A 26,213-nucleotide genomic window follows, 5' to 3' on the forward strand; every position below is an offset into this window, starting at 1 on the left:
TGCACACAGTGGGTCCTATTAAAATTTGACAGTACAAACGAATGGCCACTGACCCCACCTATAACTGGCCTGTACAGCAAGGAGCATAAATCAAAGAAAACTCCCAGCTCATTTTACCGACCAGCCTGCAACCAACCAAATTGTCCTGTCTAAGACCCCGTTCACACTGGGGCGATCCGACTTGCCGGGGCGACCTCACATAACATTGAAGTCAATGCAGGTCGCTCCAGGTCGCCCCAAAGAAGCTCCGGATCCTTTTTCTAAGTCGGAGCGACTTGTGTCGCTCCTATTAGAACGGGTCCACAGCTTCTCTATGCCAGGCGACCTACGGCAACAGTAATCATTAAAAATAGAGGGTTACAGTTGCACATATTTACAAATACATGTGTAAGCTGCAGAGCCACTTTACGGCACCCCAGTATTATCTGCAGTCCTAACTGTAACTGGCCTTTGGAGCAAGTAGCATATGGAAGGGCGACGCATGTCAAACAAAACCAAAGAAATTTCCAAGCTCAACTTACCGACCAATCTGCAACCAACCGAATTGTCCCATTGAGATTTGAGCAGGTCAAACACAATCTTTTGACCAGTTTTGCGCTGCAATGCACAGCTGCGTTCGATTGCAAAAGACAGCATTTGACAACAACTCCCATCTACACAAGGCCCCTTTGTGTCAGTAATGCACGGTGTACATTTTGTGTATTTACAACACTGAATGGTGATGTTACTTTCTCTTATGGAAGGTGAAGGATCGGTGTCATGTACCCATCACGTGACTCCATCATCTTGTCTTGGAAGGATTTCCTGACCTTTCAGTCACAGTATTGTCTCCGTCTGCAGAATTCTCAAAAACTTAGTCTGTGTATTTTAAGTAACCACTCCTCCTCCTCCTCTTAATGAGGTTATGACCAACCGCTTATTATAATTGCTTCCAACTCCTTTTAATTTTCGAGCTTATTAATCATAAGAAGAGTTATTTAAAATTGCATAAATTAATCTTGGATTAAAAGACCATCAAGGCCTAGAAACAATTAAGAATATGCATGGAGTCCCAGGGGCAGCGCGGTGTCTGATTGTAGCAGTCAGGTGGGCCTGGTTGAGCGGGCGGCGAGATGATTAATGCACACAGCATTTCAATAAGACTTTCTGAAATGCCATTTGCTGACCCTGGGACTGTATTCGCTTGCCAGAGATGAGAAGTGGTTAGTGAACTCTGCCAAAACTACATGTGCGATCTGAGACCTCCTGACACGCCGGGGTCAATTAGGGCTAAATAAAAAGCAAATTACTTCCCATTAGTAAATGGTCCTATTTATTGGGAAAAAAAAAACACCAATTGTTTGAAGAGAATTGGTTTACAGAAATAGGATCCCCTTAGCCCAGGACTGTGAATTTCTGGAAATTGTAGAGCGGGGTATGAATAATCACGGCATATAATGGTACAGTATACAGCAGAGGGAGTTCTGGGCCATGGGCGAAAATTCCTCAGATACCCAGAAACACAAAAATTGTTATTTGAAAAAATGGCCCTAAAAAATCAGGAGGAGCATCAAGCTTTTAGGCTCCGTTCACATACTGGTGTCTCCGATAGGAAAAAAAGTACAAGAACTTCTTTTGGGCGATTCTGTTTGCCAGTTGTTGGGCGACAATCGTGGCAAAATTGCTATTGTGAAAATTCACTATTGTCACACGCAATCAGGAAGCGGGTTTTGAGACCCGTTTACCGATTGACCAAAATGAGAAGCCATGCCATTGGGCATGGAGGAGGAGGGAGGAGACGCTAAGACGGGGAAGGAGCTGCTGCCGCCGCCTGCTGCTGCATCCAGGCAGGGTGAATAAGCGGGGGGTCCTGTTTGTCCTCTCCTTTCCTGTCCCTGTGGTCCGGGGGGGGGGGGGGGGTATGGTGTGTGGCCTGGTGTGGTCCGGGGGGGGGGGGCTATGGTGCAGTCAGTCTGCCGCCCCCGCCCCCCTGGGCCATTGAGCACCAGCCGCCACAGCAGGTAAGTATTGGGGGGAGGGGCAATGCTGCACACAGAAGGTTTTTTACCTTTTTACCTTCATGCATAGAATGTAAATAGAAGGTAAACAAAAAACCTTCAGCCTTTAGAACCACTTTAAGGCACTTGGGTTGATTTACTAAAAGCAAATAGACTGTTCACTTAGCAAAGGAATTTGACCCAGAGCTTGGTAAATGAGGTGATTTGTTGCTTGGGACCCCCATAGAGGTTCAGATACCACAGTGCTTTGAATTAAAGCAGAACTTCACAGCATCTGAGCACCACCAACTAAAAACCCTGTTTTATTCATTTTTAATATTCAAAAGCAAACTCGCCCAACCCTTTATGTCTCCATGCTTTATTTTGCTGAGAAAACACTGGCCGTGGCCATCTTGAGTAAGGGCAGGTGGTTCATGTAGCATTTACTTCCAGGAATCCATCTGCCCTTAGCTAAGCCATCCACACAGGAGGGTGTGCTTAGCTGAGAAAATCCCTCCTCCACTCCTGAGGACTCCTGGGATGTATGACATCATTTGCCTAGGCATGTAAACCAGGAAGTAAATAAAGAAATGTAAAAAAAAAAGTTTAAAACAAGTAAATATGACATACTTTCCTATCTATTAACTAATGCTAGCAGCATAAGGATTAAAAATAGTTCATGTGGATTGAAAAAGTGAAATTCCACTTTAAGGAATAAGACTTGTCACAGCAAGTATAACAATGACAATTGTCATGTGGTTGCTAGAAGTATTGAAGGTTTATTTTGGACACTTTAATGGAGGCCTTGTAACTAACAATATGTAAACTTTAGTTTTTAAGGTAAAGCTACTACTAGACATTAACAATTTGGCTTGTGGATGGTCTACAGTCTGTTTTTAGGGGGACAGACCAGTGATCAGCTAGGAATATTCCAAAATGAACAATTCACTCCCCAAAAAAAAGGACGTCGCCCATGGTTGGGTAGGTCCTGCAGACATACACTATATTACCAAAGTATTATACGCCTGCCTTTACACGCACATTAATTTTATTGGCATCCCAGTCTTAATCTGTAGGGTTCACTATTGAGTTGGTCAACCCTTTGCTGCTATAACAGCTTCAACTCTTCTGGGAAGGCCGTCCACAAGGTTTAGGAGTGTGTCTATGGGAATGTTTGACCATTCTTCCAGAAGTGCATTTGTGAGGCCAGGCACTGATGTTAGGCCTGGCTCGCAGTCTCCGCTCTAATTCATCCCAAAGGTGTTCTATCGGGTTGAGATCAGGACTCTGTGCAGGTCAGTCAAGTTCCTCCACCCCAAACTCCCTCATCCATGTTTTTATGGACCTTATGGACCTTGCTTTGCGCGATCATATTGGAACAGGAAGGGGCCATCCCAAAAATGTTCCCACAAAGTTGGGAGCTTGAAATTGTCCAAAATGTCTTGGTATGCCGACGCCTTAAAAGTTCCCTTCACTGGAACTAAGGGGCCAAGCCCAAACCCTGAAAAACAACCCCACACCATAACCCCCCCTCCACCAAATAATTTGGACTAGTGCACAAAGCAAGGTCCATAAAGACATGGATGAGCGAGTTTGGGGTGGAGAAACTGTCCTGCACAGAGTCCTGACCTCAACTCGATAGAACACCTTTGGGATGAATTCGAGTGGAGATTGCGAGCCAGGCCTTCTCTTCAACATCAATGCCTGACCTAACAAATGCACTTCTGGAAAAATGGTCAAATTTTCCCATAGACACACTGATAAACCTTGTGGACAGCCTTCCCAGAAGAGTTGAAGCTGTTATAGCTGCAAAGGGTGGGCCAACTCAATATTAAACCCTACAGACTAAGACTGGGATGTAATTAAAATTAATGTGCGTGTAAAGGCAGGCGTCCCAATACTTTTGGTAATATAGTATATAAATGCAACCTGATCTGGCAAAAAAGTCAGGTGAACATTCTGTGATGTCTGTAGTCACCAGTCCTGATCTTTAACTGATCCATTCTGTTTGGGTTTCCTGCGAAAGAGTAATAATATCACTGCTAAGAGCAGTCAAATGTTAAAGTGGATTCCCTTTTGGGTGACTTAGCCGGGACCTCTGAGCGTTCAGCGTGAACACAGATACAGTACAAGATTCTGCAATTACTGCCTCCTTATCTCAATCACACTCCTTTACCAACAGATTCCCCCAGCAGGTCTCACAAAGTGACAGTAGGGCCAGATTGCATGTCACAGCTGAGCCCACCTGTCACCAAGGAATTGAAGGTGGAAGGTGCTAAAAGACTCAATCATTTCTGCTTCCTTAGAAATCAACAAACAAAGAGAAAGGTAGAATATGGCTGTGTAAGCACAAGGCCAGCAGTGTAGACAGCGAAGGACAGGAGTTTAGTAGTAATAATGAAGATATTGGGAAGGAGCCAAATCCATAGTACTGAGGCACAGAAATGCTGGGCTGATGGGTGTGTTGGCCACAAGCACAATGAAGACAACAAAGAGACAGATCTGAGATCATCACTTTCAGACAGAAAGGTGATTACCCAGTTATGGACCCAATGAAAGCTTCTACAACTACAATGCTGACTTTGCCAGGAAAAAAAAGCTGTAGAGACAATGCTACTGGACAAAAAAGATGGCATGTCTACGAATGAGATATGAGATTTCAAAGCAAACCTCTAACTGGTTCCTTGCTCCACACAATTAATCCAGCCATAGATGGTAGAAATCTTGGCTGGTTCAGCAGGAACCGGCCGAGATTCGAACCATGTATGGGCAGGCTGATATCCAAGTTGGTACAATAGCCTGCCAGGTTTTACATGTGATTGTTGCTAGCATTGGTTATAGCCGCTAGCAATTATCACTGTGTTCTCCTGGTGGGGATGCTCCCCCCCCCCCCAAGGGATGACCCCCCCCCCCCCCAGTTGCTCGCAGGAAAGAAATTTGCTCCATCTATGGCCGGTGTTCTAAAATTTCATCAGACCCATGAAAATTCCGGACCCTCGTCACTTCCGGTGACGCTACATCAGAACCAGCTGGTGCGAGCCCGCATGCGCACAAGACATTTTCGAGATCCGATGAAATTTTAAGACTTAGCAAACAGCTGACTGAGAGGAGGCGGAGCTGAGGTGGGACGGATTTCCACCGCCGCGTCATCGAGTTCTTACAGGGAGGCGGTATGGAGCTATAGAGCTGACTTAGAGGGGGTGGGACAGAGGTGCGTAATGAATGCATTAGAAGCGGCTCCTTCTATTTTAAGTATGCTAAATACAGCTCCATATATATATATATATATATATATATTTATATATATATATATATATTCACTTCCTTCCCGCCTCCTCTAAGTCAGCTCTGCAACGTGTTGTAAAATTTTCCCGCGGCGGTGTGTGCATCCCACCTCAGCCCCTCCTCCTCTCAGTCAGCTGTTCACTAAGTCTTAGAATTTCATCGGACCTTGAAAATGTCTTGTGCGCATGCGCACTGGGGCTCGCACCAGCTGGGTTATGACGTAGCGTCACCGGAAGTGACGAGGTCCGGAATTTTCATGGGTCCGACAACATTTTAGAACACAGGCCTAACATAATAGCTTACAAATAAAGTTTGTATTGCTTCTTGGCCTTTTGGCTAAGATCAAGTGTAGTATCTGTTCTTATCAGTGACCAGTAGGGGTGTTATGCCATCATTCAAGCTTGACCGGGAGATGGAGTGGCAGGCTATGTATCCCTGATTGAGTCATAGGGGCTCTGAGGGCTAGTACCAGCTGGAACAGAAACTGGGGCACCCACAGGCTATTGGGGCACAGGAGTAATTCACCTGGGAAAACTGGATGGGCCCAGTTCCTCCTGGTTACAGTGGATCTACCTTGTCTGGCTATGGGCTGGGAAGGCAGAGTGTCTGCAGTGTCTGTGCCCCATGGGAGTGGTCGCGCTAGGGGTGCTCTTAGTAACACTTGGGTGTGGGACCCCACATTGTGAAATGGCACAAGGTCACAGCACTAAAGCTTTTCCTGCACTGTATCTTTTAGGGCTGGGCCTTTTGGCTTAGTCCGAGGCAATTTTTGTCTTCCAGGCCTCAGGGCCGAGCCAGTGCACATTGCACGCCCACTTATTTAACTTCTTTTTCTCCACTGTTTGTGACTCTTTCACTTTTGTGTGCATTTTTTCTCTCACTAAGATGGAGTCCTCGGGCTTGCCCTGAAGTCTAGGGGGGAGGATGTGTGGCCTCCAGGCACCATCCTCCTCTGACCCTGGGGGGAGGGGATCTCTCTTCGGGAGAGCCCCTCAACCTAGTGCTCGGTCAGCTTTGGCTGGCCACGAGGAGATGGGTCCGCCAGGCCTTCTGGCTAGGCAGACCATGTTGACCTCTTTGTCCCTATCAGCAACCTTGCGCGCCAGGGGATGTGGACAAAGCACACCCTTAAGTGCAGTTTTTAGTGTGTGTTTCACATGCACGTTTTTTTTGTTCACTTAATGGTTTTTACATGCTTAGGTTTTTGCACTACCGTGAACTCAAAAAGAAAATAGCATACAAATAAAGTATCACCTTGGCTTTCCCCAACAAATCCTTACCATTAGTTCTTCTGGCGCAGGCCTCTCCTTTGGCTGTTTTCTCATGCTGCAAAGTAAACAAAGAGGATTATGTGGATTCTAGCTTACAGTGCAAACACAACCATAGAGAAAGCATTAGAGACACACACTGCGTAAATACTATACATATCTAACAGTATTTAAGACTAACAAAGACATTTTTTCCCAACATATAACAACCTACGGCAGCAATGGCCAAAACTGGCTACTGGTCAACATTGTGGCTCTTTAAGAAGTTTAATAAGCAGAGGTAGCTCAAAGCCCATTTAAATGCATGCCAGCACAGGGAATACATGATGCAGCTGCAAGTCTGATAGGTGACTGCAGTTCAGAGCAGTTCAGAGCGAGGAAAGATTTCCTTATTTCCTCCTTGGCTCCAGTCACAAAACACAGCCGACGATGGACTTCCCCTCACTTCAAACTGCCTGGGTTAACTGATGAGCATTTCATGGAAGGATGGGGGGGATCTGTACTAAGGGGAGGAAGTTCTGTACTTGGAAGGGAGGCTTTTACTGTAGGGAGGGGAGATCTGTATGAAGGAGCAAAGCGAGCTACTCTATACTAAGGGGGAGGGGGGTCTGTACTAACCTAAGAAAATCTGTACTTGAGAGATGATCTGAACTGGTTCTGGACTTCTTAACCCAGCGCTCTGTGTGTTGCTTGCTCCTGACCCCTGCGCTCTGTGGGTTCTGCATCCCTGACCCCTGCGCTCTGTGCATTCTGCAGTCCAGACCGCTGCGCTCCGCTCTGCTCTGTGAATTCTGCAGTCCTGACCCCTGTGCTCTGTGAATTCTGCACCCCTGCGCTCTGTGAATTCTGCACCCCTGACCCCTGCGCTCTGTGAATTCTGCAGTTATGACCTCTGTGCTCTTGTGCATTACTCATGCCTGACCCCTGCGCTCTTGTGCACTGCACACTCCTGACCTCTGCACTCCGTGCATTGCACACTCCTGACCTCTGCACTCCGTGCATTGCACACTCCTGACCTCTGCACTCGGTGCATTGCACACTCCTGACCTCTGCACTCCGTGCATTGCACACTCCTGACCTCTGCACTCCGTGCATTGCACACTCCTTCCCTCTGCACTCCGTGCATTGCACACTCCTTCCCTCTGCACTCCGTGCATTGCACACTCCTGACCTCTGCACTCCGTGCATTGCACACTCCTTCCCTCTGCACTCCGTGCATTGCACACTCCTTCCCTCTGCACTCCGTGCATTGCACACTCCTGACCTCTGCACTCCGTGCATTGCACACACCTGACCTCTGCACTCTGTGCATTGCACACACCTGACCTCTTCACTCCGTGCATTGCACACTCCTGACCTCTGCACTCCGCGCATTGCACACTCCTGACCTCTGCACTCCGCGCATTGCACACTCCTGACCTCTGCACTCCGCGCATTGCACACTTCTGACCTCTGAACTCCGTGAAATGCACACTCCTGTCCCCTGCACTCCGTGAAATGCACACTCCTGTCCTCTGCACTCTGTGCATTGCACACTCCTCTCCCCTTATATGCTATGTATTTCATACTCCTGGCCACTGCACTCTTCATGTTATATTGTAGAACAATTGCTGGTTGCTCAGCAGTCAGTGACTATGTTAATATACTTCTTTAGGTAGGTCGTGTGAGGAAAAGCATATGTAATGGAACAGTTTCATTGTTACAAAGGATTGTACTGAACTTTATATATGTCTGTTAGATTTCTGCTTGTGGTATAGTAACAAAAGAATATTTTTTGGGTACAACGACTGTTGCAAATGTTACTGCGTACAGTGAGAGTAGACTCAAGTTTAAGGCCCCTCCTACTATCAAAAGTTACCAACATCCTTTATCTTTAGAACAGTGCAATAAGGAGAAGATTCCTAACCCGGTTTCTATGAATTACTCCTATTTACAGAAAGTTACATGAGCTCAGCAACAGCTTGCAAGACTAGATAAAGTGTTAAAGTGCCCAAAAATGGATGGCGATAGAAAATGATCCGTTCTTTACGGATTACTAATTTCTGTCCTCTGGGAAATGCACAGCAATGCACAATAAGGCCTTTTATGAGCCTGAGACTCTGCTCGCCTGCTCCCAATATTGCTGGCAATTGGGTTGTTGCTGTTTAATAGGGCAGTATTCCCCGGGGAGAAGCCATTATGAAATGTCCGATTAGGGCAATACATGGACAGCTTCCCCCCGATGCCTCCTGATTGCATGTATAATAGAAGTAATATGGACTAAAACTCAGTGGAATTACAAAATCCTTACCATTGAGTGATGAAATGTACAAATGAATCGGAGAATTCGCCAACTGGAAGAACGGGAGAATCCTGTAACAGCGAGAAGAACAATGCGTCAATAAGGCAAAAGGTGTATTGTTGTTATACTCTCACTTAGAAGTTCTCTATGTCATTTCAAAAGAATAACTAGATGCCCTCCATTGCACAGTTTTCTTTTTTCTACTCCCAAGGATACGGACAGGTGTCAGTATGTGAAAAAAATGACAATGCTGCTGTCTGTTGTTCCTCCTGTGCTGCTTCATTCACAGTTGTTTCTCACTAATACACTAGTGTGTTACTCGCCAGATCACCAGATGAAAACAGAGGGGGGAAAAAAGCCTAAAAAAAAGAAAATGAATGCATCCACCACATCTAATGATTGGTTAGCTATAATAACTATTTTGGTTTTGGGTTTAAAAATGGCTTTAACCACTTGCCGACCGCCGCACGACTATTTACTGCGGCAGTCAGCCGCTCCTGGGCAAAGCGACGTAGGATCTACGTCGCTCGCCCACGAGCCTGTAGGGGACGAGCGCGCGCCGCCGGCGGCGCGCTCCCGCCCCCGATTGTTCCCTGCCTTCCCCGCATGTGACCGGCGGCTCCGATGTCCGCCAGCCACTTGCGATCTCCCTCAGGAGAGGGAGAAAGACAGACGGCTGATGTAAACACATCCGTCTGTCATTCTCCCTTAGATCATGACAGAGGCTATGCGATCCTGCTATGTAGGATCGTATGTCTCTGTGATGATCTAACAAACCACGCCCCCTGACAGTTAGAATCACGCCCCTAGGGACACACTTAACCCCTTGATCACCAATAAAGTTAACCCCTTCCCTGCCAGTGTCATTTTGACAGTAACGGTGCATAATTTTTAGCACTGATTACTGTAATAATGTCACTGGTCCCCCCCAAAAGTGTCAAAAATGTCAGTCAGGGGCCCGATCTGTCCACTGCAATGTCACAGTCCCGCTAAAAAAAAAAAATCGCAGATCGCCGCCATTACTAGTTAAAAAATATAACAATAAAAATGACAAATCTTTCCCGTAGTTAGTAGACGCAATAACTTTTGCGCAAACCAATCAAAATACGCTTATTGCGATTTATTTTTACCAAAAATATGTAGCAGAAAACAAATTGGCCTAAAATGTTAAAAAATGTTGATTTTTAAATTTTTTTTGAGAATTTCATATAAAAAAATGTAAAAAATATTGTTATTTTTTCAAAATTGTCTCTCTTTTTTTGTTTATATCGCAAAAAGTAAAAATCGCACAAGTGATCAAATACCACCAAAAGAAAGCTCTGTTTGTGGGAAAAAAAGGACGTCAATTTCATTTGGATACAGCGTCGCATGACCGCGCAATTGTCCGTTACAGTCACGCAGTGCCGAATCGCAAAATAGGGCCTGGTCTTTGAGCAGCCAAATCCTTCGGGGCTTAAGTGGTTAATAAATTAGCCTCACTATACTGTCAAAAGTATTGGGACGCCTGCCTTTACACACACATGAATATTAATGGCATCCCAGTCTTAGTGCGTAGGGTTCAATTTTGAGTTGGCCCACCCTTTGCAGCTATAACAGCTTCACCTCTTCTGGGAAGGCCGTCCACAAGGTTTAGGAGTGTGTCTATGGGAATGTTTGACCATTCTTCCAGAAGCGCATTTGTGAGGCCAGGCCCTGATGTAGGTAGGACGAGAAGGCCTGGCTCGCAGTCTCCGCTCTAATTCATCTCAAAGGTGTTCTATCGGGTTGATGTCAGGACTCTGTAACCCCATATCTGCCATAACGCCAGTATCTTTATTTACAGCAGACGGCTGGCTTTCATATAAAAGTGGTCCCAGTGGCAGATTCGCCACAAGATCACTTTTATAGGCAGTGGGAGAGGTGACCTCCCCCTCCTCCAGCCACTTCTGGGGTCATCTCCGAGCTTACCAGAGCCGTCGGTAAGCCCGGAGTCGGCTCAATCTGTTGCATGCCTGGGCAGGAAGTTGAGTGAAGGCAAGATAGCCTCCACTCGGCTCTATGCCCTTGAAGGACCAAAGTGACGTCTGATGTCACTTCCGCCTCTCGGGCCTAAAGGGATTTTTTCCCCTTAGGGCCAAAATTAATTTTTGTTTTTTGCTTTTTTGCTTTTAAAGGGAAATGAGAGATCTGGGGTCCTTTTGTCCCACATGAAATATCGAATTACTCGGCGTAACATCTTTCACATTATACAAAAAAAAAAAAAAAAGAATTGGGCTAACTATACTGTTTTTTTGTTTTAATTCATTAAAACAATTTTTTTCCAAAAATTCGATGTGCAAATACAGTGCGACATTAAATGATCGCCATTTTATTCTCTAGGGTCTCTGCTAAAAATATTTGAGGGCAAGATAGTCCCCACTCGGCTCCATGCCCTTGGAGGACCAAAGTGACGTCTGATGTCACTTCCGCCTCTCAGGCTTAAAGTGATTTTTTCCCCTTAGGGCCAAAATTAATTAATTTATTTTTTTTGCTTTTAAAGGGAAATGAGAGATCTGGGGTGCTTTTGTCCCACATGACATATCGAATTACTCGGCGTAACATCTTTCACATTATACAACATAGTCCCCACTCGGCTCTATGCCCTTGGAGGACCGAAGTGACGTCTGATGTCACTTCCGCCTCTCGGGCTTAAAGGGACTTTTTTCCCCTTAAAGTCAAAATTTAATTTTTTTTTTAAATGTTTTTAAAGGGAAATGAGAGATCTGGGGTCTTTTTGTCCGTAGATTTTGCAAAAAAGAAGGCCTGTCATCCTTATCTCTATTAAAAGAGATGTTTACATTCCTTGTAATAGGAATAAAAGTTAACCAAAAAAATGAATTAAAGGGACAGTGTAAAAACAAAAAGTAAAATAAATAAGAAAAAATAAATACATTTAAAGCGCCCCGTCCCTCCTGGCTCATGCGCAGGAGCGAACGCATACGTAAGTCGTTCCCGCATATATAACAGTGTTTAAACCACACATGTGGGGGTCTCGCCGTGATTAGAGCGAGAGCAATAATTCTAGCGCAAGACCTCCTCTGTAACTCTAAACATGTAACCTGTAAAATTTTTAATCATCGATTAAGTATCGTAGTTTGTCGCTATTCCATGAGCGTGCGCAATTTCAAAGCATGACACATCTAATTACTCGCCTTAACATCTTTCACATCATGCAAAAAAAAAAAAAAAAAACAGAAACTTTACTGTTTTTTTGTTTTAATTCGGTAAAAATAATATTTTCCAAAAACATTGTGTTTAAAAGACTGATGTGCAAATACAGTGCAACATAAAATGATCGCCACTTTATTCTCTAGGGTCTCTACTAAAAAAAATTGAGGGCAAGATAGTCCCCACTCAGGTCTATGCCCTTGGAGGACCGAAGTGACGTCTGATATCACTTTCGCCTCTCGGGCTTAAAGGGATTTTTTATCCCCTTAAAGCCAAAGTGACTTTTTTTTTTGTTTTTAAAGAAAAATGAGAGATCTGGGGTCTTTTTGTCCCTATATTTCGCATTAAAGAAGGCCTGTCATCCTTATTTCTTACATAGTTACATAGTTTGTGAGGTTGAAAAAAGACATCAGTCCATCCAGTTCAACCTATGATGTGTGTTTGTGTTTGCTGCTAACCGTACATTGTATACCCCTCTATGTTGTACATTGTATACCCCTGTATGTTGTACATTGTATACCCCTATATGTTGTACATTGTATACCCCTTTATGCTGTGGTCTTTAAGGTGCCCATCTAATAGTTTTTTTGAAACTATCGATGCTCCCTGCTGATACGACTGCTTGTGGAAGAGAATTCCACATCCTTACTGCTCTGACAGTGAAGAACCCCCTACGTATTTTAAGGTTAAACCGTTTTTCCTCTAGTTGTAGTGAGTGGCCTCGTGTCTTATTGTATTTCCTTTCTCTAAAAAGTTTGTTCCTTATGCAAGGGTCGCCATTACAGTATTTGTACATTGATATCATATCCCCCCTCAATCGTCTCTTCTCCAGAGAGAATAAGTTCAGTGCTTGTAGTCTTTCCTCATAGCCGATGTCCTCCATTCCCCTAATTATTTTTGTTGCCCTTCTCTGGACTCTCTCCAGTTCCAGCACATCCTTCCTGAGGACCAGTGCCCAGAACTGGACGGAATACTCCAGATGTGGCCGGACCAGAGTCTTGTAGAGAGGGAGAATAATCTCTTTATTTCTGGAGTGAATCCCCTTTTTTATACAACCCAGTATTCTGTTGGCTTTGCTTGCAGCGGCTTGGCATTGCATGCCACAGCCAAGCCTGTTGTCTACCAGTACCCCCAGGTCCTTTTCCATCTTATATTCACCCAGAGGTCCCCTCCACCCCTAGTGAGTAGCTTGCTTTCGTGTTTCTATTAAAAGAGATGTTTACATTCCTTGTAATAAGAATAAACGTTAACCAAAAATGGTTAAAGTGTGTAAATAAAAAGTAAAATAAATAGAAAAAAAAAAAAAGTAAAGTGCCCCATCCCGCCGAGCTCGCGCACAGAAGTGAAAGCATACGTAAGGCGCTTCCGCATTTATAACTGTCTTTAAACCACACATGTGGGGTAAAGCCGCGATCATTAGAGCGAGAGCAATAATTCTAGAGCAAGACCTCCTCTGTAACTCTATTTTTAACAGTGTAGCCTATAGAGATAAGTATCATAATTTGCAGCTATTCCATGAGCGCGCGCAATTTCAAAGCATGACATATCTAATTACTTGGTATAACATCTTTCACATTTTACAAAACAAAATTGGGCTAACTTTGCTGTTTTTTTTTTTTAATTCGTTAAAATACATTTTTTCCAAAAACAGTGAGACATAAAATGATCGCCATTTTATTCTCTAGGGCAGCCTTTCTCAACCTTTTCAACACAGAGGAACCTTTGAAATAAGTTTCTGGTCTCGGGAACTCCTGCTAAAAATAAAAAATCTAAAACTCCTGACACATTAGTGTGACAGTCAGTGGGAAGAATGCTCCTTACATTGGTGGTCAGTGGGAAGAATGCTCCTTACATTGGTGGTCAATGGGAAGAATGTTCCTTACATTGGTGGTCAGTGGGAAGAATGTCCCTTACATTGGTGGTCAATGGGAAGAATGACCCTTACATTGGTGGTCAGTTTGAAGAATGGCCATTACATTGGGGGGTCAGTGGGAAGAATGCACGTTACATTGGTGATCAGTGGGAAGAATGCTCCTTACATTGGTGGTCAGTGGGAAGAATGCTCCTTACATTGGTGGTCAGTGGGAAGAATGTTCCTTACATTGGTGGTCAGTGGGAAGAATGTCCCTTACATTGGTGGTCAGTGGGAAGAATGTCCCTTACATTGGTGGTCAGTGGGAAGAATGTCCCTTACATTGGTGGTCAATGGGAAGAATGACCCTTACATTGGTGGTCAGTTTGAAGAATGGCCATTACATTGGGGGGTCAGTGGGAAGAATGCTCCTTACATTGGTGGTCAGTGGGAAGAATGCTCCTTACATTGGTGGTCAGTTTGAAGAATGGACATTACATTGGGGGGTCAGTGGGAAGAATGCCCGTTACATTGGTGATCAGTGGGAAGAATGCTCCTTACATTGGTGGTCAGTGGGAAGAATGCTCCTTACATTGGTGGTCAGTTTGAAGAATGGACATTACATTGGGGGGTCAGTGGGAAGAATGCCCGTTACATTGGTGATCAGTGGGAAGAATGCTCCTTACATTGGTGGTCAGTGGGAAGAATGCTCCTTACATTGGTGGTCAGTGGGAAGAATGGCCATTACATTGGGAGTCAGTGGGAAAAATGTCCGTTACATTGGTGGTCAGTAGGAAGAATATTCCTTACATTGGTGGTCAGTGGGAAGAATGCTCCTTACATTGGTGGTCAGTGGGAAGAATGCTCCTTACATTGGTGGTCAGTGGGAAGAATGGCCATTACATTGGTGATCAGTTGGAAGAATGCCCGATACATTGGTGGTCAGTAGGAAGAATGCCCGTTATATTGGTGGTCAGTGGGAAGAATGCTCCTTACTTACAGATAGCTAAAAGGAACAATGGTGTCATTGGAAACTTATCTAAGAGGCAGAAATTGCTCATTGCTCAAGGAACCCCTAGCAACCTCAGGAGAAACCCTAGGGATTCACGGAACCCTGGTTGAGAAACCCTGCTCTAGGGTCTCTGCTAAAAAAATATATAATGTTTGGGGGTCCTAAGTTATTTTCTAGCAAAAAAATAAAGATTTTTACTTGTAAACAACATGAGTCAGAAAAAGCAAGGGTCAAAAAGTTGTTAGTAAATTAGCCCCCCCGCCTAAACGTATGCACTGACCATGTAGAAGAGCATGGTTGCCAACAAATGACAGTCACCAGGGTGGTATCACACTGACATCTAAATACTAAATATACGAATAATTGCTATGACCCAATTATCAGGGAAACAAGCGTTGTAATTAAAATAAGGGACAATTAGTGGGAACCTTTATTAAGGGTTTTTTTTTGTTGCCACATTAACACAACATGGTTCATCCAGCACAGCCAGGGAACAATGCAAACCCTCAATCAGCTCCTCGGAAAATAAAACACAGAATGGGCCCTATAACGGGTCCAATTCTTCTGCACGGAGTACTGAATATATGAGCGGGGATATCATAGCTGTGTTTAGTAAATGCGGCCAATTACCGCCAGCAGGCTGTATGGGATGCTGAGAAGCACTAGGGTAGGTGGTGCGATCACTAAGCCTCACTGGTGACCTTTATCTACCACACTTTGCAGCTCACAGAGCAGTGAGCATGTGTGTAACCAACAGGTCGTAGAGCAGTGAGCCGAGAGGACGCCATGCAGCAGCCGAAGATCTGGACACTGATCTGCACATTCCCAAAGAGCAATTCAGGCACATACATAAGAGGAGATGATTTCTGCATGTTTCACATTAAGGGACGCACACAATCCATTGCTGTACTAATGTATTAAACCCCCCTCATCCCTTTCAACGGTCGTTCCATAGCAGTTACTAAAACAGGTCACGTGACTCACCATTTGCCACTTGCCTTAACCACTTGACCTCCCGGAGATTCCCCCCCCTCCCCTTCATGACCAGGTCATTTTTTTGCGATACAGCGCTGCGTTACTTTAACCACTTCTGGACCGGAAGATTTTCCCCCTTAATGCCCAAGCCATTTTTTGCGATTCGGCACTGCGTTACTTTAACGGACTATTGCGCGGTCGTGCGACGCTGTACCCAAATGAAATTGATGTCCTTTTTTTCCCACAAATAGAGCTTTTTTTTGTGGTATTTGATCACCTCTGCAATTTTAATTTTTTGCGCTATAAACAAAAAAAAAAGCGACAATTCTGAAAAAAAAAAACATTTTTCACATTCTGCTATATAACATTCCCAAAAAAAAATAATTTTAAATCAATTTTTTTCATCCTTTTAGGCCAATTTGTATTCTTATACATATTTTTGGTGAAAAAAAAAATTGCAATAAGCATATTTTGATTGGTTTGTGCACAAGCTATCGTGTCTACAAATTAGGGGAAAGATTTAGGTCATTTTTATTTATTTATTTATTTTTTTTACTAGTAATGGCGGTGATCAGCGATTTTTAGTGGGACTGCGATTTAGCGGTGGACAGATCGGACCCCTAACTGAGATTTTTGACACTTTTTGGGGGACCAGTGACATTACTACAGTAATCAGTGCCTAAAATATGCACTGTTACTGTAATAATGACACTGGCAGGGAAGGAGTTAACCTAGGGGTGATCAAAGGGTTAATTATGAGCCTAGGGGAGTGTTTTCTAACTGTAGGGGGATGGACTTGTGAAATGATCATAGAGACCTGTGTTCCTATAAAGAAGGATCACAGGCGCTCTGTGATCATTTCAGAGAGAACAATGGTCTGCTGTGTTTACAACAGCTGACCGTCCTTCTCTCTCAGTGGGGAGCGATCACGGGTGCCCAGCGGCAATCGCAACCACGGTTCCTCCAAAGGTTGCTGGGGTCCCCTGAGGAATGACCAGTTTTTGTCTCTCACATCAGTTTCCACAGACACCATTGATCTTCTTAGCTATCTGTAAGGGGCTAATTCTTCCCAATGACTACAAATGTAAGGAGCATTCTCCCCACTGACCATCCCACTAATGAATCATGAGTAAATATAGTACATTTTAGCAGAAGTTCCCTTAGACTGGAAAGTTATTTGAAGGGTTTCTTCTGTGATGAGAAAGTCTGCCCTAGAGCTCAGACATGTTCGGATCTTAGTTTGAAACCACCTGTGCTATCCCCACCACAAAGCTATTATGGCACCCTGCTGTGTTGCTATGGCTATTTTAGTGATTTTGATGCATTAATATGGAAAAACATTTTGAAGACAATGTATTGTTTTGAAAGCTAGGCCTCCCCTATTGATATGCAAATTAACTTGTTGGACTGGTTTATGAGCTTAGGACAGAAAATAAAGTACAGGAAGTGGGGGGAGGGGAAAGGACTTGAACAAGTCATATGATGAGAGAGAAAGAAAACAGTTGTTCTGGAGGACTCTGAGAAGGAAGGAGTAGCAGTTTTTTGCAGGACTCTATAATGACGTAACACCAGGGAGGGTCTATGCCAGAAGAAACGTCACCTGATGAAGTTTTTCACCTGATTTCCTGCAAACCACTTGTAGAGTAAGCCAGGGATCCTCATTGCCTATGGAGATCATGAAGCTGCTATAACCTGAACTAACTTTTTAGTGTCTTCCTACTGTATACAGACCATAGTTTATGCTTATTTGTTAGGAAGGACGGATAGCTTGTAGGCATATTTTTCAATATATGTCAGTCTTGTACTGCATTCCTAAAATTTTAATAGTTTGTATATTCAGCATTTTCATTTAGTAAAGGCAAAATTAGTGCACTACAGAGGTTTTATTGGTTCCTTGCTTTACTGCAAAGTGACCTTACACCCACCAATCAGAAGCAACCAAGTCATTCTCTGCCCAGCCTCTGCACGTATATACAAGGGTTGTGAATACATGCGGCTGAGAGGTGGGGAATGCCTCGGTCGCGTATGACTAGTGGGGAGTTCATCCCTACTATGGACTATGGGATGTGTAGTGTGCATAGAACAGTGCACATGACCATAACGAAAGTGCACAGCTTGTACCCAACAACAGGAAGTGAGGGGGTAAAAGAAGAGGTTTCAGAGCTCATGGAGGACCTTACAAGGAGGCAGAAAACCACAGTAAGCAATGATTTCATGCAGAATAGATTGCAGGGCCATTAAGTAGTGGAAGTCTATAGATCATTTTTGGAGGAAGTTTTTTTTTTTTTTTTTTAAGAAACTCTACGAAAAATAGATGTTTCTGATCCCCCACCCTCAACACAACTGTGAGAAGCGGAGTTTTCTCTCCTGACCTGTGTGATTTTTATCATTTTATTAAAAGTGTCATGTTAACTGCACTTTCTGTCTCCGTCTGGTTTATGGTTCCTGACATGGATTGAGACAACTGCACACTATAGAGGGATATGCTTTGTTCATATTTCATATAAAACAAGGGCTTATTCAGGGCTATAATCAGTAGGAATGTGGAAAAGCAGCTGAACACCGGTAATGGTCAATACTAACAAATCCAAAGTGAGGTATAAAATACAAAAATGGTGCAGCGCTAAAAATATTCGAGAGCAATGTCCATAATAATCACTATAGATCAGGGAATGTCCTTAATGTCCAGAGCCAAAGATAAGGTAAGGGTGACCCGTGCTGAAAAGGTTGAACAAATCACCAGACATATGTGATTCCACCACCACAGTTAATTCCAGCCTCTCACCTCCATTTGCTGACCACAAAGGCCGTTGCGCTTAATAACAAAGACTCTGGTGAACTCCTCCTGTCCAAATCTCACAACCTTGGATACCTCAGCACCTCAGCAGATCGGCAATTGGTAATCCACATGAAAGGATAATAAGGACATCTAGTGCTCTACGTTTAAAAAGGTACATTTATTGCCAATAAAATCAAAGTACTCACAAAGATAGCACTATTCCTAGTGCATCGGGAACAGCAAACATTGCATAAGAACGATGTGCTCGAGCGTGTGGTCCTCTCGGAGCGTCGCGGGTGACGTCACAGCTCCTCCCCCGTACGGGGGAGGAGCTGTGACGTCACCCGCGACGCTCCGAGAGGACCACACGCTCGAGCACATCGTTCTTATGCAATGTTTGCTGTTCCCGATGCACTAGGAATAGTGCTATCTTTGTGAGTACTTTGATTTTATTGGCAATAAATGTACCTTTTTAAACGGAGAGCACTAGATGTCCTTATTATCCTTTCATGTGGATTACCAATTGCCGATCTGCTGAGGTGCTGAGGTATCCAAGGTTGTGAGATTGGGACAGGAGGAGTTCACCAGAGTCTTTGTTCATATTTCAGGCTTACAACTAGGGATCGACCGATTATCGGCAATGCCAATATATCGAGGGCCGATATGCACTTTCCCCGATATATCGGAATTGGCCCCTGAGGTTACCGATATTGCCGATATTTCGGAAAGTGCTTGTACCAGAGTGATGCCTGCAGCTAGAGGCATCACCCCGGTACCGGCGTCCATAGCCGATGGTAGGCTGTCTGGTAATGACAACCGATGCAGCTGAGAAGCCGCTCAGGTGTCATTACAAGGATAGGGAGGGGACGTCCCCCCCCCCCCCTGCTCGCCCGGGTCTAATGCCCCACTGGGAGACCCGGGCAAGCATCCTACACAGCCGCCAAAGACCCCATCAAAGCCGCATTCGGCTCTGATCGGGTCTCCATGTAAAAACCCGGAAGTGATGTCATGACATCACTTCGGGGTACTCGGCGCCAAATTAAAAAAAATGACAGCATTCAAAACAGCAAAACTTGGCGTTTTGAATGCTCTTAAGTGTAAAGGAGGAGTTTGGGGTCTTTTTGACCCCCAGATCCCTCCACAACAGTACCTGTCAAGAAAAAAAAATAAAATATTTTTAAATGTACAAAACTATAGGTCAATATCGGCCGATACTGATATTCAATCGGCTTTAAAAAAACTATATTGGTCGATCACTACTTACAACCACTTTAAGGATTTTTCTTTGTAAAAATCACCTCTAATGTTGGGTGTTCTACAGGCTGCTCCTTTATGTAAAACTATTACATTTTTTTTAAACTTTTATCGGGGTGCCTTGAGATGTGCAGAATTGTAAAGGGTGCATTGGCATAAATAAAAAGAATTAAAAATGCTAACACAGACAAATATCTTTAGTTTATAAACGTACAGCATGGCCTCCACGTTAACCGGCAGTGCACTAAAATGGCGCCCTCCATCCCTTCTAAACATTATTCTACTGAATACCATTATGTCCACATGGAGATCCTGCTCTCTACACAACCCCAGCAGGCAGGCCTGAGCCCCAATTAATATTCTCCAGCCTTGTCGCTGGAGCCTGATACAACATCTAGGATCAGTCTGCAGGGGACTCTGGAAAAGATGGGACCGGAGGAGGGGGGGGGGGCTGATGTGAGAGCAGAGGCCAAGCCATGTTAAACAGCTCCAAGCCTTGCCAATGAACTCTCTCAGAGGGTGTCGTCCATTGTGCTTCATTAGGAAACAAAATATAAGCTTTCCACTCCATTAGGAATGACTTTAGGAGCGAAAGCACATAAGTCTGAGACTCACCTCATCAACAATGCATTGCAATATCTGGAACGGCTGCGGAGAGAGAGACAAGTATTAACCTATATGCAATATCTCTACAGTAGAGTCATAAGAGACACAAAAAAACACCATTAATGCAATAAAAATAGCAAGATTAATCAACAGCAGAGAGCTCTTATAAAAACATTGATGTTGGAGCATTGCTATTATTTCTAATGGTACCTAATCTAATACAGGCAGTTAAATGTTTGTTTTTTCTTCAAAATGCAATTTGCAAAGTTTAAAACAAGGCAGTGGAGCATGCAGGAAGAATCAGCCATCAGGAAAAAGAGAAAAGTGAATTTTTTCCAACCCCCCCCCCCCCCTTCGCAGTTTGCTCTGCTCGCGTTCCCCCTGCTCGGACTCATAACACTTACCATTAAAGACCCATGGTTTTTCGGAATCTTGGGAGGAAAGTGGATAAAAAATATGTATATTAAATAAAATATACAATAAATAACACACAAAGAAGAATAAAAGAATAAAAAAAACAGGAGGGGAAAATATATAAAATCAGAGAGCAGAGAGGAAAAAAGGCAATATGTAATTAGCATGTCATAATCAAAACATCTCACTAGGACACATTATGATCACTGGGAGAAAATGATTGTCTTGCTGGTGGCAATTTGTGGGCATGTGTTAACACAATTTACATAATGAAAATACACAAGTGTTAATAGCTCTTCTCTCATTTATGGGTGAAAGTCGGCAGAATGCTAATTTACCACAAACACTTTTTAGTATCCTCCAGGTTATATTAGAAAGAGGGAGGGAAAAAAAAAAAAAACAAAACAAAAAAAAAACATAATCCATTTCGGAGGCAGAGCTGTTTCCGCTCCGTGTATAAATAATGTTTTATGCGGCTCCATCGTGAGCACAGAGCTTAATGTGGCAATCATCGCTAATGTGAGGAAACTGGCTCTTTTTAAATTAAAAAACGATTTATTTAAAATTGAAATTAAATCATCGTCAGAAATTAGAATTTCTGGCCGCCTGCCAGGGCTGGCCTGGCGTGTCACCCCTGCCTAATTTCTGGCTGGGAGACACAAACTTTAATTATATCTCTGTAATGGGACGGGGATCTGGTGTGTGTGTGGGAAGGCCGAAAGCTGCCAGATGAAAAGGCTTTTCTGCAAAAAGGACTGTTGGAAGAAATCAAGGGAGCTCGAGTGGGTGATCTGCCCTCATTAGTAGAGGTGGCACTTTTAATATTTACAGTTCAGCTATGCCAACTGGAAATTCCATGTAGCATTGTTTTTTTTTTTCTGTTTGGTCACCAGCAAAAATAAATCATATAAAAAGTTTACCAAAAGCAACTGGAGCTTAAATGATTCCATTATTTGTATTGAAGAGTAATTAATAGCATGTCTCTATTCTCATACTAGATCACAGCTGTTTTCAGAGTAGTTATAAACTGAAGCAATCTAATTCAGCTGATAGACTATTCTCCAGCTGTTGGCCAAAGCAGAGTTAGAAAGTTACCATAGATATCAACTCTATTTAGATATCTATGGGAAATGTGGAGGGTGGATATATTATTTTGGTCATTAGGAGGCTTCTCTCCAGTATAACCAAAAAGAATTCGAAAGGTACCCTAGATATCTACTCTATGTGGGCTTTTCCTACCGGTACAACCAAAAAGAGTTCGAAAGGTACCCTAGATATCTACTCTATGTGGGCTTTTCCTACCGGTACAACCAAAAAGAGTTTGAAAGGTACCCTAGATATCTACTCTATGTGGGCTTTTCCTACCGGTATAACCAAAAAGAGTTAGAAAGGTACCCTAGATATCTACTCTATGTGGGCTTTTCCTACCGGTACAACCAAAAAGAGTTCGAAAGGTACCCTAGATATCTACTCTATGTGGGCATTTTCTACCGGTACAACCAAAAAGAGTTCGAAAGGTACCCTAGATATCTACTCTATGTGGGCTTTTCCTACCGGTACAACCAAAAAGAGTTCGAAAGGTACCCTAGATATCTACTCTATGTGGGCTTTTCCTACCGGTACAACCAAAAAGAGTTAGAAAGGTACCCTAGATATCTACTCTATGTGGGCTTTTCTTACCAGTATAACCAAGAAGTATTAGAAAGGCACCCTAAATATCTACTCAATGGGGACTTTTTTTTACCAGTATAACCACAAAGACTTAGAAAGGTACCATAGATATCTACTTTTTTTTTTTAGATACCTATGGGAAATGTTGATTGTGGATATAATGTTTTGGCCATTGGGAGACTTATTTCTGGTATAACCACAAATATTAAGAAAGGTACCCTAGATATCTACTCTGTGGTTACTTTTCTTACCTGTATAACTAAATAGAGTTAGAAAGGTACCATAGATATCTACTCTATGTGGACTTTTCTTACCAGTATAACCATAAAGACTTAGAAAGGTATCAGATATCTACTCTATTTAGATACCTATGGAAAATGGGGATGGTGGATATAATATTTTGGCCATTGGGAGACTTCTTTCTGGTATAACCACAAAGACATAGAAAGGTACCCTAGATATCTACTCTGTGGTGACATTTCTTACCGGTATAACCAAAAAGTGTTAGAAAGGTACCATGGATATCTACTCTATGGGGACTTTTCTTACCAGTATAACCACAAAGACTTAAAAAGGTAACATAGACATCTACTCTGTGGTGACATTTCTTACCGGTATAGCCAGAAAGTGTTAGAAAGGTACCATGGATATCTACTCTATGGGGACTTTTCTTACCAGTATAACCACAAAGACTTAAAAAGGTAACATAGACATCTACTCTGTGGTGACATTTCTTACCGGTATAACCAAAAAGTGTTCGAAAGGTACCATGGATATCTACTCTATGGGGACTTTTCTTACCAGTATAACCACAAAGACTTAAAAAGGTAACACAGACATCTACTCTGTGGTGACATTTCTTACCGGTATAACCAAAAAGTGTTAGAAATGTACCATAGATATCTACTCTATTTATATACCTATGGGAAATGTGAGTGGTGGATATTCTGTTTTGGCCATTGGGAGACTTCTTACCAGTATAACCACAAAGACTTAAAAAGGTAACATAGACATCTACTCTGTGGTGACATTTCTTACCGGTATAACCAAAAAGTGTTAGAAAGGTACCATGGATATCTACTCTATGGGGACTTTTCTTACCAGTATAACCACAAAGACTTAAAAAGGTAACATAGACATCTACTCTGTGGTGACATTTCTTACCGGTATAACCAAAAAGTGTTAGAAAGGTACCATGGATATCTACTCTATGGGGACTTTTCTTACCAGTATAACCACAAAGACTTAAAAAGGTAACATAGACATCTACTCTGTGGTGACATTTCTTACCGGTATAACCAAAAAGTGTTAGAAATGTACCATAGATATCTACTCTATTTAGATACCTATGGGAAATGTGAGCGGTGGATATTCTGTTTTGGCCATTGGGAGACTTCTTTCCAGTATAACCACAAAGACTTAGAAAGGTACCCTAGATTTCTACTCTGTGGTGATTTTTCTTACCAATATAACCAAGAAGTGTTAGAAAGGTACCCTAGATATCTATTCTTTGGGGAATTTTCCTTTCCAGTATAACCACAAGACTTAGAAAGGTACCATGGAGTTTTATTTTGCAGTGATTTTTCTTACCGATATAGCCAAAAAGTGTTAGAAAGGTACACTAAATATCGATGCTATGGGGACTTTTCCTTTCCAGTATAACCACAAAGACTTAGAAAGGTACCATATATAGCTACTCTATTTAGATACCTATTGGAAATGTGGATGGTGGATATAATGTTTGGAGACTTCTTTCCGGTATAACCAAAAAAATGTTAGAAAGGTACCCTAGATATCTACTCTATGTGGGCTTTTCTTACCGATATAACCAAGAAGTGTTAGAAAGGTACCCTAGATATCTACTCTATGTGGGCTTTTCTTACCGATATAACCAAGAAGTGTTAGAAAGGTACCCTAGATATATATTCTATGGGGATCATTATTATTGTTTTGGCCATTAGGAGACTTTTCTTACCGGTATAAGCACAAAGAGGTAGGTACTAGAGAAATATATTCTATTTAGATACTTTAGATGGATAAAATGTTTTAGTCATTAGGAGACTTTTCTTACCGGTATAAGCACAAAGAGAAAGAAAGGCACAACAGATATTTACTCTATTTAGATGTTTATGGGAAATTTAGAGGATCGATATATTTTGGTCATTTGGAGACTTTTCTTACTGGCATAGCCACAAACAGTTAGAAAAGTACCCTAGATAACTACTCTATTTAGATGTTTATGGAAAATGTAGAGAATGGATATAATGTTTAGGCCATTATGAGACTTTTCTTTCCGGTATACCAAAAATAATTAAAAAGGTACCCTATTTAGACGCTCATGGAAAATGCAGCAGAGGGATAAAATATTTTGGTCATTAGGCAACTTTTCTTACCGGTATACCATGAAGGTTTTGGTGAGGTGCAAATTTTTATTTTTTTTTGTCTCTGGGTCAACTGTACGTTATTGTTTACAGTGCAGATTACATCCCAATATGAGGGCTGTACCGAAAGTAATGCAAAAGTTGGCACAACTTTATTATCTTACATAGGTCGTTAAAATTTCACGTTTGTAACTTCCTCTATAGTACCGCTACTTCTTTTCCATTACAGGTAAATAATGGATTCCAAGAAGAAGCAACGTGCCGACGCTAAATTCTTCACAAAGGAGGGGTGCAGGCTGCCTGACATCTACAGAAGGCTACAGAATGTAGATGACACTATTGGCAAGAACAAATACTTGTCAACGGTGTCATCTCCATAAACAATCTGTAGACTTCTGTGGATGTCGGACAGTCTGCACCCATCCTTCATCAAGAACTCAATGACGGCACGTTGCTTCTGCTTGGAATCCTTTTTTTATTAGTAAAGAAAAAGAGGAGGAGTTACTATAGAGGAAGAAGAGGTACTCTACCAACCTGTGAAATTTGAATGACCTATGTAAGTTAATAAAAAAGGCATTACCCATTTTTGAATTATTTCTGGTACATTCCATAACCTCTCCGGATACATGATCTCATTGGTCCTCAACACCTACTCCATAGATGCCATGGTTACCCTACAATTTATTGATGAAGGCCGACAAACCTGAAACAACTGCACGCATTTGGAGGTAATAGCTCTATAATATTAGGCTGTATCAGTGCAGTAAAACAATGGCGCTGGATTCATGGTTGGCTCATGGGTGAAACAGAATGATTTGCAAAGTTCAACCAAAATCCTAGAAATAGGAATAATGGGATTTTTGATTTACCATAAAATCCATTTCTCTGATGTTTATTGAAAGACACAGCTCCTGATCTTCTTAACCATTGGGTTATACTGCCTCCTAAAGGAGTAGGACACTAGGCAAAAAAAAAGCCTATCGGCAGTCCCAGGGGGTATACTCCCTCTCTCTGCTATAGGTACTCAGTTTTGTTACAAGCAGTCTCAGAAGAATTACAACTACACAGAGGGGTGGGTGCTGTGTCCGTCAACGAACATCAGAGAAATTGATTTTATGGGAAGTCAAAAATCCCATTTTCTCTTTCATTCATTGACGGACACAGCTCCTGATCTACTTAACCGTTGCGAGGTCCCAAAGCAGTGGTAAACATGAGGGGTGGGAACAGTGAAAAATAAATTTCCAAGGCTAAACTATAGCCAACCAGGTAAACA

General features: G+C 42.8%; 1 protein-coding gene and 1 long non-coding RNA gene across 2 annotated transcripts in view; one reads left to right on the forward strand and one right to left on the reverse strand.

The window, feature by feature from the left end:
- The window catches only part of LOC309552212, a 603,675-nt gene that overhangs the window by 118,704 nt on the left and 458,758 nt on the right, over positions 1-26,213 (forward strand). The gene's annotated exons all lie outside the window — the stretch shown is intronic.
- MAP2K5 (mitogen-activated protein kinase kinase 5) overlaps positions 1-26,213 on the reverse strand; it is a 308,258-nt gene that overhangs the window by 5,793 nt on the left and 276,252 nt on the right. The window contains exons 18-21 of the mRNA XM_082253022.1: positions 20,879-20,905; positions 20,484-20,516; positions 8,820-8,881; positions 6,542-6,587 (exon numbers count right to left, since the gene is read on the reverse strand). Of these exons, the coding sequence (XP_082109148.1) occupies positions 6,542-6,587; positions 8,820-8,881; positions 20,484-20,516; positions 20,879-20,905 (168 nt within the window). The remainder of the gene's footprint in view (positions 1-6,541; positions 6,588-8,819; positions 8,882-20,483; positions 20,517-20,878; positions 20,906-26,213) is intronic.

The sequence above is a fragment of the Pelophylax lessonae genome (genome assembly GCF_965119305.1).
Source record: "Pelophylax lessonae genome assembly, chromosome: 4".
NCBI lineage: Eukaryota > Metazoa > Chordata > Amphibia > Anura > Ranidae > Pelophylax > Pelophylax lessonae.